Source organism: Hippoglossus stenolepis, chromosome 21 (genome assembly GCF_022539355.2).
Source record: "Hippoglossus stenolepis isolate QCI-W04-F060 chromosome 21, HSTE1.2, whole genome shotgun sequence".
Lineage (NCBI taxonomy): Eukaryota > Metazoa > Chordata > Actinopteri > Pleuronectiformes > Pleuronectidae > Hippoglossus > Hippoglossus stenolepis.
Genome location: NC_061503.1, coordinates 13464265 through 13478041, shown reverse-complemented (window position 1 = coordinate 13478041; position 13777 = coordinate 13464265). Strand labels below are relative to the sequence as shown.

At 42.5% G+C, this 13777-nt stretch overlaps 1 protein-coding gene across 4 annotated transcripts in view; it reads right to left on the bottom strand.

Annotated features, from left to right (window-relative positions):
* vti1a (vesicle transport through interaction with t-SNAREs 1A) overlaps nucleotides 1–13777 on the bottom strand; it is a 109863-nt gene that overhangs the window by 31622 nt on the left and 64464 nt on the right. For 2 of the 4 annotated variants that reach the window (XM_035144923.2, XM_035144924.2), the window contains 2 exons: nucleotides 9187–9257; nucleotides 5507–5579 (listed from right to left, as the gene is read on the bottom strand). In XM_035144923.2, coding sequence (XP_035000814.1) covers nucleotides 5514–5579; nucleotides 9187–9257 — 137 coding nt within the window. In that variant the 3' untranslated portion in view covers nucleotides 5507–5513. The remainder of the gene's footprint in view (nucleotides 1–5506; nucleotides 5580–9186; nucleotides 9258–13777) is intronic. The other 2 variants (XM_035144920.2, XM_035144922.2) reach the window with 1 other exon arrangement.

Below are 13777 nucleotides of genomic sequence, written 5' to 3'. Positions count from 1 at the left end.
AGACAACAGAATGGATAATATATGGGTTTGCTGCTGTTCCCATACTACATAGGGTGTCTGCGTAGGTGGTTGTAAACATACAGTGCCCATGGTGACAAGTATAAACGGTATACATTGTCCTGAAGAAACCTATATTTGCTTTCCTTACATAACAAATGGGCCTCAAAGCCAAGCAAGGTACCATTTGCATGTCCACCAGAAGTAAGAACTACCATCATTAACATCTTTAACACTAAAGGCCAACAATACACCCATAATGTGCACGCATGAAAGTGCACACAACACCTGCGCACATGTTGTTATAAATAAAGTTTAGTTAGCGGCTGCAGTCGGAACAAATACAATTTATGCTTTGGCACTTGGCTCCTTTGCCCGAATTAAAAAGCAGGCTGGACATAAAAAGCACAGAATGCCTCCATGGAGGGGGCAGAAAAGGCCAGGGGTAGGACTGACCCACAGGGAGGCAGCAAAATGGGGGTAGGGGGGGTCGAGTGGGGTGGTAATGATGCCAGGCTGAACAAATTGCAAAGCAAAGGGAACGTGTTTAAATGTAGAACATGGAATTATCGTGGCAGCAACACGGAGGGGAGATCAGAGAGAGTGAGATCCACTGGGAGTGAACCGCCACTCTCGGGACAGAAAATGCAAAGCTCGGCTATGGCTACTGTGATGAGTTCAGCTCTAATACGAAGTAAATGACATGAAAAATAGGGCAAAGATGTCTTCCACAACGTCACAGACATGAAGTATACACCAACCACGAGGAAGCAGAATAAGAGAAAAGGTAGAATACAGAGGCAGAAAGCCTGCCACTGTGTCACTGTTCCAGTGAGCTGACCCCTCCACAGCCCAGTGTGGCCCTAAACCCGCTCCCCTGCTCCTTTTGCCCTCAAATTGCCCCTCCAAATAAATAAATGAAAAGACAAAAAAAAATATGAAATAGGGGGCAGAAGAAAAACATCTCAACTTCAATCTGTCCCATCTTTCAGCTTCAATTTGAAAAAATCTAATTTTTTGTTCAACTTCATAAGAAGACTTCAAGAGGGCCCCAAGACTCCGATCCCACCACTGCTCACTGGTAGAGTTGAATTCCATTAATTATGTGACCTACATAATCTAGTTAATATTCCAGACAGACGGATAAAGAGACAGTGTATATATTTGCCAATAGTACAAAATGAGGCAAAACTTATAAATTGTAAGGAATCAAAAAATTCCTCTTTCTGTTGCTTTTCTGGGACCGTGCTTTTTGTTCTCTTGACTCGTGACACTGTTTGCATGTTGGTTTATTGAGCCAAGTAAACAGGGAAAAAACTCCCCGCGAATAACATGGGCAGCAAACTTTTGATTTACCCACAGGCAAGAATGACTTGTACCTATTCTTTCTCTGCCAAATAGTCAAATGAGTAGGTCTCATTTCCATTTCAGGATTCAGACAGTTGGACTCGGTTCACTGTGCTATATCTGCGTCAAACTTGTCACAAGAAACTATTGTGAAAGATCAGAGCAATGAACTCAGCCACACATTAAGACAGCTTGTCAAAACAAATCTCAAGAAAGGAAGTTGGGGTCTTGGTAACAGTGTGGCTGCATTAGCCTTTGAGCTACAGCGTCATCCTCACCACAGCTCCTGGGCTGATCTCTTAATCAGTGTCCAGAGTGTGCATGAGTCCTCTTCTGAAGGCTGAGGCTCTGTCCATCCCGCCTGCCCATCGCTACTGCCAGTTCCAGCCATGAATATGGAGCTGTTCTGTGGCTGGGAGCTTGCTTATGTTTTCTGTCTGATATCTAGGCCCCATTCCCATTTCAAAGGGAGGTCCACCCGGGGCCTTGACTTTTTGATCTGCCTGGCGACTGAGTCGACCACCTGCATGTGGGATCAGCTGCCAGTGAGAGCAGACAACCCCTCTGCTTCAAAATATACATCCTCCCCCATTTCGTCCTCCCTGCTTCATTGCCCTTCACTCTGCCCCCTCCTTCCGTGAAGCTGCCAGGAACCCCAGTGGTCCTAACTGGGTCTGGAGCTGCATCCCATTCCCAACTGTTCTGACTGTGGTGGGCGAGACGCTTGAGATGTTCAGTATAGCAGCAGGAAGGCTCACAGTACAGTCACAGGGTAATTTTGTATTTACGAGGAGCCATAGTGTCAATGTGCCATGGAAACAACAGAGACCTTGTAAAAGAAACAGCCCATGGCTTCTCTAATCAGGGATTGTGATCCACATTGTGAGCTGTAATGCCTGTTAACATGTCAATTAGACTCGATAAAATGTTGGATTACCTCTGCCCAGGCCCAATCGTCCCCCTTAAATTCAATCAAGTTGCACCAAATTGCAAACAGTCATAGATATCAGTCCCCTGATGGATTTATATTCATCAAGATCCATAAATTATTCCCTGGGAAATTGGTGAAAATGTCGAAAAACGCCCTATCTCACAACGCTTGTTCCTAAGGCCACTACTTCAAATGTACGAATGGGATTAATGTGCTCTTTATACTTCGCATTTCCCTTTAACTCAAAATGAGTACTCATGTAACCTACACTATATATCAGCTTATTTTTAACTAAGGAGTCAAACAGGTCAAATTTGCTAAAACTCCTGCAAGGCAACTTTTCTTTGTGGTCCAAAGAGCTGGTACTAACCAGCCACTATAAAAAGGATATTAGATTGACGATCATAGATATAAATATAATATCAGGATTTCCTTTCTGCCTCATCTGGGATCACGGTGCCTGTCATGGTATAATTAAAACCCAAAGGATTCCAGATGATTGAATTAAAAATTAAATGAGTGGATGCCCTGGATGCCAACCACTAGACCACTGACATCCACTATGTATGACTGGAGCTGACATGAGACTGCAGAGGCCTCGTTTGTGAAGCTAGTTATCAACCTGCAACCACATCAAATCAATAGCACCTACAAACACTATTTATACTAATTACCCTCATTGGCATGTGATGAGTTTCACAGGCAGAACATTTGTGAGGATGAAATTTCAAACAAAGCAACAGCTATTTAGGATGTGTGTGTTTCTGAACGTTTCTTACAATAAGTGATATTCACAGAGTCTTTAAGTTAATTGGCTTTCTTGAACCCTGACAGCTCCATTAATAGGTGTCTAATTGTTTCTCAGCTGGGGTGATAGCCCCGAGACCACAAAGACACTTCAAGAAGAGGTGCGAGTTTAAAACGAACTACGTCAACAATGAAGAAACCATTTATCCTGTGCATCACAAGAAACACCTCCAATACTACACTTACACACTCAAGGCCATGAGTGTTAGCTGTTCATGATCAACTTAAAAATTGTTGCTCAGTGGTAAAGACAAAAAGATATATCACTGATAACAATGTAAAACACTTCCCCAAAAACCCAAAATATCTGCTTTCAAATTCCACTAATTGCTGCATTCCAACAAAAGGAGAACCCCCAAAATGATGAAACAAAAAATGCAAACATTCATTAACCTGAGAATCTGGTTTGTGTAACAAGTGCAGAGATACAAAATAAAACATTAGGGGTTAAAACTCCGCCTATCTGCAAGTTATTTTCATAATATATCGGTGCAATACTTGTATGCATAGACGTTAAAGAGAACGACAGAGCAGCCACCTCCCCAAATGAAATCACAATTGCTCTGACATCGCACACAAATAAACAATTAATCAAAAGGCAGAAAACCAGGGGGACAAATAATTAAATGAGTAGGAGATGAGGGGGCGGAGGAGGGATACCAGTGAACCGTTCTGAACCTACTTTTTTTTGCTCTCAGTTCTCTGTCTGTGGTTATAAATGACTTCAGATTTGACGTTTCCAGCCCGCAACCTTACAACAAAACACTCGCTTTTATTCAAACAGTGACGGAAATAAAAGAAAACAAAAAAATGACTTTTTTGATAAAGAAAGGCTGTGGGGGGTGTGTGTGTTGTGCTGCTCCCATCAAGCAGAAAGGCGGGTGGTAGTCGGAAGGGGCTCGCAGCCGGGCCCCACTTTGGAAAGCCCTCATAAATCCTGATTTGAGCGGGGCGGCTAACCAGAGGAGGTAAGGCACGTCAAGAGGGGGGGGGGCTGGAGTGTTGGGAGGGGGTGGTGGCAGCTTGCCTCTTAAAATGCTACGTCTGATTAAGTCTTTCCATTAGGTGACAGCTGAACTTTAACATTAATATGATAATATTGAAATAAGTGTGTGTTATTTACTTCAGCTCCGGAGGTGGGGACGGGGGGGGAGAAGAGAGGGAAGGAGGAGGGAATGATGAATGATTTCTGGACAGCTTTGGGTGACATGCCAGGCGAGCTGACCCCCCTCGCAATTCTCCTCCTCCTCACATAATCAGACTTGACAAAATGGAGACATATGCAGAAATATTGGTTACAGTCGGCATCACAGCCCTTCTCAGGCCTTCCCTCTCTAGTAACTGCCGGCCGCCCTGCGAGCCGCCCTCCAAATTGTCTGTGGGCATTGAAGCATCTATTTCAATTGGCACTTCCTTCCGGGCCCCGGGATTTTACATTTAGTCTGTGTCATTTACATATTACTCTTAATCAAAATCCACAGTGGGCGACAAGGGGAGGAAAAAAAAGAAAAAAAACAAGAAAGAGGGAGCGAGAAACAAAACCGTGGCGTCACGGTTCAGGAGTAGGCACAGAGCACTTTATGAAATGGAGATGTGACAAGACATTACGGTGTGTGTGTGTTTGTGTGTGTGTGCGCGCGCCAGTTTGTGTGACTTGTGTGCATGTGTGTGTGTGTATTAGGAGGCAGTGCATTAGATAATGCAAGGCCTATTGAAATATTTGCGTGTGAATGCTTGTGTTTGTGCGATTGTCGGGGGCTGCGTTGTGCACGAAGCAGCCAGCAAGGGAGACAAAGGCTGCAAGTTGAATATGGGTTGTAATAAGCCTTGAAAAACAAAGGCAAAGAGAAGTCAAGAATGGAGACGTGTACAGTGTGCACCGTCTTTTTCAGCTAGTTTCTGCAGGGTGCTGTGCAGGGCGACCCTTTTCTCAGTCCAACCAGACACTTAACAACAATGCATGTCACAGAGCACACATTCACACGGATAGATGAGTTTGTTTGTTCGCTGAAACGTACGTAAATGTCATATTGATGAAATATAAAAGACCCTGAAAATGACATTAGCTAATTATACAGGAGAAAAAGTACAAATGCTGCATCTATAGAAGTTGAACCTTGATGAATAGTAAAAATGGACAAAATCAGCTAGACACAGGTTGTGGATTCTAATGCTTTGCCAATATTTTCTATAAATTCATCCACACATTCATTCATCTATATATTTAAGTGCTCTTTAGTGTATTTATCCATCCCGACCTGTGTTCTCTGGAAAACCAATGCTACACAGTGTTTGAGACCCTTTACAAATGGTACAAAATATAATTTAATTTCAGACTTTATGGAACGGTGACGACTCAGAGCAAACTCACAACACTGTTAAGAGCACAACACGTACAGAGAGGTGCAGAAACAATGTCCCTACCTTCCTCTTACCTTCTCAGCATGCCGGTAAGGATGCGAGAACTCTTGCCCAGGTTGGCGTCTGTTTCTCTCAGCTGGGGAGACAGAACGGGTGAAAGACAGGTCTTAGTTTTCATTCTGATCCGACAGCTCTCAAGGTTATTAAACTCAGGCTATGTCTAGAGCGGTCAAAATTAAAAGGAATATCACTCCTCTTCTGACAAGCTGACTTTTTATGTCTCCATGCCAACGACAGCCGTAGCAGGAGATAATGGGTTTATCAGGTTGTCCGTCCAAATGTCCTTTGTGAATATGATATTCTATCTCTTCAAATTTCTTCAAATTTGCCAAAAAACGTTAACTTGGACTCAAGGATGGACCGATTAGATTATTATAGTTAATGGTAAAAGTTTAAGGTCACTAGGACTTCACAAAATATCTTTCTGGCAGTAACTTTTAATTTATGCACTAATTATGACATAATTTCACACAAATGTCTAATAAAAGTGCTGATACTTAATTTTGGGCACCCACTTTGAAAATGTGGTGACTCTACATTTTAGAATTTGTACTCTTTGCTGCAACATCTATATTTGAAACATTGTCTTGCTGACATGGCGACAACTTTGTCCTTAAGAATCAACTGTGAACACATACAAGGAATTTGCCTCAGTATTTTGTCAAAATATGTTTTATATATAATATATTTTCACCACATGAGTCTTGCTTATAACTTTTTAGATCCCAAAGTCTATTAACTAGAGCCTTCAAGAGCTGTTTTGTTCAGACAGGGAGAAAACATCTGTAACTGTAACTAATGGCCTTCTCCTCATGTTGCCGTGGATCAACATTAAAATATATAAAATAAGAATAGAAAAAGTGATAAGGACAATTTTGACTTCCATTGAAAGCATAGCGACTCCTTGTAGAAAACAGTTAAAATAATGATCACGGCCATCCAGTATATGCACTACAATATTTTCCTTTTCCTTGCTCCATCTTCTCTCTTTTCTTTCTCTTTGCCTTTTTTTTTCTCCTCGGGGGTCATATGAATGTTTCCTTCGCACTTTCTTTATCTGGAGTAGGGACTTTCACAGGGAGGGGGATTGGCGGAGATGTTGCCAGCGAGATGCGAGTGTGACTGCGGTAAAAACGCTGACACTGCACCGAGCGAGCTGCCACTAACGTCCACCTGTAGTCGCATTCCTAGAGGATGATGTGGGGGGAGTGTGGGAAAGAGTCGCTGCTGAGAGTTTCTCTCTGGAGTCAGCAGGGAGTCATTCATCTTCTTCTCCCTCTGAGACAATAACCGCATTCCCAACAAAGCCATGCTCAGTCGGTTGCTTTTCATCAGCATATTAATTTGCGCTTTTAATTCCTAATTTTCACATCTCTTCTTCCAACCATCATCCGGTTCCAGCATCACTCTTTTTCTTGTTTGTTCTGGCTCATCTTGCAGTCATGTCTCTTGCCTGCGATGCGCCCTCTCTTCCCACTCCTCCTTTGCTGCTACTTTCTTCCTCTCCTTCCATCTTTCCTTCGTACCCTCTGGCAGCCTGGGCTGGTGCGATGCAGGTTGCCAGAGCCGAGGATACATGTGGTACAGTGTAGGAAGTCGGGGACCTGGGGTTTGGGCCCTCTGGCAAAGACAACAAGTCCTGCAGTAGCCTGATGTCTGCCTCTACCCGCAGATCTGTGCCCCCCCTAGACACTTCACACTTTCTCCCAAAATACACCTCTCTCTGAATCATTCCTTCTTTCCATTCCTCTCCCTCTCTCCAAAACCTCTCACCAAATCACGTGCTTTCCTCCTTAACCTAAAATGGAATGCAAGTGAAATTTCAGTGCAGCTGACTGTCTAAAATTAACTGTGCTTATCTGTATGGGGAGAAAGAGAGGAAGGTGTTTCTCACTCTTATTTTTCATGTATTTGTATCCATGTCCTTTCAATCATTAATTGCCAAAATAAGGTATTTAACAAAAAAGCCTTGAGGATGGAGATGTAATTCTTTTTTCTGTTTGTGACTCTAAAAGGTTCTGAGCAAGATAAAGGCAAATAAATTACTTCTTTATTACCACTAATCCTAAAATATTAATAATCTCAGATGACTAAACCATCCCCTCACCGCACTTGAACCCCTTAAAAGAACAGTACAAAATAATGCTAACAGTTAACATTAAAGTTGTAGCTTGTTGTGGCCATAGGCAGCAGGCTAGCAAGCAATGTTTCAATTTGAGGCTACAGATGGACGTTGGGATACAGAGAGAAGATGTGCACCTGATCAAGAAAACGATGAGTGGACAAATTGAATAAGGAGATAGTATGATTAAGTAATTCAAGGAGTAGAATTATTTATTTGGTGGAACAAATTAATAATTTGTGCAGACAAATTGCTTATTTTGTTTCTTGAAATTACCCTTAAATGAATCATTTTATACACTTAAATTATTGATTCAAATATATATATAAATTACTCATTTTAGGGAGTGACTATTAAAACACCCCCCCTTGCTTGCTGTCTGACTCTCTATGAATGAGCCTGGAGAAGGTTTAAAGCACTTTCTTCAATCCACTCCGGGTTTCAGAGTTGGGAGCAAAGCGCTTTGACCCGGTGTTGAAACCTTCCACTGACTTCAATTTGTACCATAAAAGCTAAAAAAAAGGCCACACCTCCTGCTGCGCACAGGGGTTTGTCTGTAGGTGTGAGTGTGTGTATTTGTGTGTGTACATTTGTGTGTGTGCATGTCTGTGTCCATGTGTTGGAATTTATGCTAAATAAATTTGTAACTACTTTTAATACAAAAGAGCCGCTAACTGTCCCTGTGTCTTTATATCTTTGCATCTTTTTACTTTAGCCCCACAAACTGCCTTTAAAGCCCTCCGAGTGTGTGTGTGTGTGTGTGTGTGTGTGTGTGTGTGTTTGGGGGGTTGAGCAAAGAAGACTCATGGGAAGAAGGGAGAGAGAGACAGAAAGCAAAAGAAAGAGAGAGCAGGTACTCTCAGTAGACACTGTCGACCGTTTTGAAAGGAAATGTTTGATTTCCTTTGAAATCGCCTGTGCGAGGCCCACTGCCATGTTGTGATCTTTAAGCATTCTGCGTTGAGGGGGCCGACAGGGTTGGGCCCCCTTCCTGTGTTTGGTCTTTTCTGTCTCTGCCTACCTGTCTGTTCGGCTGGCTGGCTGGATGTAAGGAGGGGCAGCGCTCAGGATAAAGACAAGGGGGGCTCTCTGAGGGAAAGCGAGAAGGAGAGAGGAAAACCGGAAAGGAATGCTGAGGAGTGTAGGTGAAGAAGGACGGCAGCTGGCAGCATTCAGGTGAGGGAGGAGTGCAGGTTCCAACAATATTTACAAGCATGGCGGGAAAAGATGCTTGACATTTTATTATTCCAACATTCACACCGAGGTGATACCAATCACTGAACATACTTGAATACAATACAGTGCAATCAATAAATAAGCACATTAACTAGCTTGTCAAAACCACGGCGCTGACACTCTGTGTGAACAAGTGTAAGCATACCCACGACAGTGTGCGCGCCGTGTTTGTGTGCAGACTCGCATTTGTGTGTTTACTGAGCAAACCCAGCAGAAAGGGGTGAAGGCTGTCAATGTTGTTAACCAGTTGTAACGCCTCTACAGCCTCGCAAACACGTGTTAGAATAGACAGATGAGTGTGTGCAGGTGGCGTGTGTGTACTCACCCTTTCTCTGGCTCGCTGGATCTTCTCACGGTCGGTGTGCAGGTTGGCAAGAATCTCCTGGCCCACTTGTTCTGCAGGGGAAGAAGACCAAGTGTGAGGAAGATGGAATTTCCACCATTTTACAAAAAAAAAACGTGAAACAAATGAGCCAAAAAGAACAGGAAAAATGTTTACATTTACATGTCATATTGTTGGAATGCCCACAATGGCCTCAAATGATTTCATGTTATTCATCCATGTTTCAACTATATGAAACACTTGATTCTCCATGTTTCTGTCTCAATTATCTCCCACCATCATGAACAAGTTAGAAATAATATGACATCTTTCAGTTGGAGTGAGCATTTTTAATTACAAGACCATAATATTCCGAATAAAGTGATCGTGTGGTATTTTGCACACTAACTAAGTAGCAACAACACTGTCTAGAGGGAGCGTGAGGCAGGCAGATATGAGAATATTGTAGCTATGGGAAATGTTTTTTAAAACCCTCTTAAAAACTGAAGTAAACAGACATTAAGTTCTGGGCAACAATAACCCAGCATCCACCCTGCCAGTGGGGTCTACTCAGCCAATGCAATATTCATTGAGGCATTCCTTTTTTTTCTTTCCCCAGTCGTAAACACATTAACGCACAGTTATAAAACATCTCTGACAAGGCACCCGACAAGCTCGTCAGTGGTCAATGTCATTTTCCTGTCCCATAGGTCGGGGACGAAAAAGGAACCAAAAGAATAACATAAACAAAATAAGACCCCCCCCCACACCCCTCCAAAAAAAGACCCCTTACTGCTGCAGTCAATGTAACCACACTGCTACAGCATTAGCGCCTAAAAATGAGGGAGGCACAGGATGAATCAGGAAAAAAAGGAAAAGGAGTGAAGAATCTTTGCATGGATCAAAGACGGGCTTTCAAGCACACCAAACAAATCCGGAATAAACAACGCAGTCGCTGACTGTATTACACTACACAGGTGCCGCACACCAAAGGGCCCACGTGCTGAGCGCCTGTTTAGGGGGAGCAGTGCAAAAAAATGGGCTACATCTGGCAGCTAAACAAGAGAAGAGAGAGAGAGAGAGAGAGAGAGAGAGAGAGAGAGAGAGAGAGAGAGAGAGAGAGAGAGAGAGAGAGAGAGAGGGATAAATTGAGAGACAGAGAGAGAAAGAGGGAGAGAGAGAAAGGGGATCAGGGAAAAGTAGGAGTAAAAAAAGAAAGAAAAGAAAGCACTGTCAAATGAACGACATTCGTCTCCCATTCATCCCATTCCTCCCCCCCCCCCTTACACTGTAACTGACTCAAATGTGCCTCTTCCTGCCTTCATTAATTTCTAATCTGGGACGAGACAGATTGAAGGATACCCAGATTAAACAGTGCAGTCAGACAGTCACATGTGACAAATAGGGCAGATTAAAAGGCTGAGTGCAGGTATTAATAACCATAAAAATACAAGCCCTCCCCCGTCGCCCATTGGAGAAGAACAAGGGATAAACAGGAAGGGAGTAGCAGCGGAAGTATTCTGTTAAAGAGCCAAATAAGCATGTCTATCCATCTCTGTCAGGGCTGTGGCTTCTTTTTTAAATAAATGAGTGTGACAAGTACTGCAGCAGCAGAGTGTTTTTTGGCAACTGCATTATTGGAAAGGTTTGCAAAACCTAAAAAGATGGATGAGCTCGTGGGAGAAAAGGCCTCCAAAGATTTTTTTAGCACTGAGCAATCATTACACACATCCTGCTGAGGTGTGTGCTGCAAGACAGTCGTGGTTTTGTTGAGATTAAGATAAAGAATAAAAACTATTTTAAAAGAAGAGGATAAATGATGAAAAAGCTTTTTTCAATGAGCTACTTTTCAACGGTCAAGAGTGGGAATGCATTGGATTCAGGTTTCTGCCTCTTGTAGGCGCTGTAGAGCACAGAATGATATAAAACAGAAGTAATACAACCCTCAGTTTATATGTGAAATTAGTCTGAATACTTCTGGATAGTTTACTTGGGAGCTGGCAGCAGAAGTTCTGGAAAAGATCCCGGAGCAGCTGACTCTGACATTTGGGAAAACTTCAGGAAAATGTCGACACTTCATTGCATAACCCTGAAAGTAGCTGTTGTTGTAGAGAGAGAACGAGAAGTGTCATTATGCAAGATGATGAGCGAGCTTTTAGCCATTAAAAGTTATTATAAGGTAACGGAAAGAAAAACATATCTTGTGACGTTGAGGAAACCAAACCCCCTTAACGGTGGGATTTACTGGATACCCATAACTCCCCAGGGAAACCATGGTGCTCATTGTCTTTACCATGCATCTTTCCCTTGCATTACTCATTCTCTGACATGTATCTACATTTCCATTCATCGTATTTAAGTCCTGCTGGCCAGCAGTGTGTGAAAGAAACCTGTTAGATACTGGGGACGAGATCTTATTGGCAGCAAATGATGAAAAAAGGGGTGAGAACAGCCTCTGTGAAAATACAATAGTGGGTCTATACAGTCATATTATAGGTTAATGTTGATGTGGGTGTTTTTGGTAATAACCGACTTCACATTGCATTTTTGGTTCGTAATATTAACATGTTACATATTTGTATTTTTAACAGCAAGGAATTTTAAGAAATACAGAATTTATTACGAAGACAAAAACATGGCCTATTAAAATGTTCAGTTGATGAAAACAATGCATGAGAGGAGAAATAATTTTCTATTAAAGCCCTCGACTTGTTGCTCGTTAGCGTGTAAAATATTCCCGTCCTGTTTAAACAGCTATTAACAATTTAAATAACCCTGGCCCAGAGGCCTTGTTCTGACTCACTTGTTAAAGATCTCCATCCCCAAAGGTCCATTTAACAAGCCCATTATTCCATTACATTACACTCACACCAGCACCACAGAGTCTTGATTTAACTCATTCCTCCGATGCAACTGTAGAAAAGAATGAGCACAGTAAAAGTTGAAGGTACAAGAAGGAGATGATGTCTGGATAAGAATTCTTCCCTATAAACCCACGGTCACGCTATTGGCAAAGCACAATCCAGATCTCATTTATCTCAGCTCAACACATCACCATCTTGTAAATAATGATAAGGTAGTCAGAAAATATACTGTATTTACTGGACAATTAACTTCATTCATTCAAATCCCTGCTAAGTATATGTTATATAGTTGTATAGTGTTTGGGAAAATAGGTCGTACATATAAGAAAAGTAATGTTATACGATTTTAAAGTTTTTCTCCACTATCACAAAAATAATTAACTGAAAATGTTATTGTTTGGTGTCACTTTCCAACAACAGAAAACTTTCTCCTCGTTTTCTCTTCTTGTCGGCTCAAAATATCATTTATGAATTTGTATATAAATGTAAATATCATTAAGTGCCCGTGTCCACGCAGTTTGAGTCACGAAAACACACAGCTCAGAAACATTTCTGGTACGAGCCAAACTTCCCGAAGGCTTCAACTTTCTCCACAGACACAGTTTAATTGGAGGCATCATTTATTTTACAGGAGCTGTTTCAGAGCAGTTACACACTGTCTCAGAATCCCTGTCTCTCTTTCTGTGTTGCCTTTTCTTTTTCTTTTTTTTTGCCTTGCTCCCTCTGTCCCCAGAGCTGAAAGGGTACAAGACCTGACAGTGGTGAGCTGTGAGGCTCAGCACAGCTCCTTTTCATTAAGCAGTTGAGACCACTTTTTGAAGGTTACCACACACACTTATATCCGGACACAAGCCACACACTCCAACAAACGGGGTATGGAAGCCCACGGGAGGGTCGAGGGGGAGGTGAGGAGGAGCCAGAGAAATGTTGAACCATAAATTTCTCTCCCTCTCTCTTAACCTCTCTCTATTTCACACACACACACACACACACACACACACACACACACACACACACACACACACACACACACACACACACACACACACACACACACACACACACACACACACACACACACACACACACACATACATACTGTGCACTCAGTAACTTATATACCTGTGATTCCCAGGTGAATAAAGTTACCTGTCTCGGTACACTTCCCAGAGAAGCTTTTTTATTTTTTTTATTTTTTACTTCTCTAGTCTACAACTGCCTGGTGACACACTTTCATCACCTCCATCAAAGTTGTACCCACACTGGGATGTATTTATAATGCTGAGCCCACAGGCCATGAAGCTCACACCTTCTCACTAAGCTCCAGCTCAAAATAAAGAGGTGCACAATGCTATGTCACGGGGGCATCGAGCATCTCGGGACTTGTGATGCTATGACATCGTAGCAATAACAACAAATTCTATTTCACGTTAAGTAACGTTTATTTCTCCATAGAGAGCAATGACGGATTTTAAAAACAGTCCGAATGATTAGTAGTGTTTCAGAAGAAGGGCATCGTCTTCAACCTTTCAGGAGAGGAACTGGTCTGATCTTGCAGGAGTCTAAGCTCTTAAAAGGCCCAGACCAAGTAATACACTGGGCAGGGTAAGGCTGGGCCAACCGAGTCCATCCTGACTTAGCCCATGCATCAGCCCTTCCCCTTACATGAGTAGGAGTGGTGGTGGGCAGTCAGGGTGGATTTCTGGGGCCTTTCTTCACTCCGCCAGGCT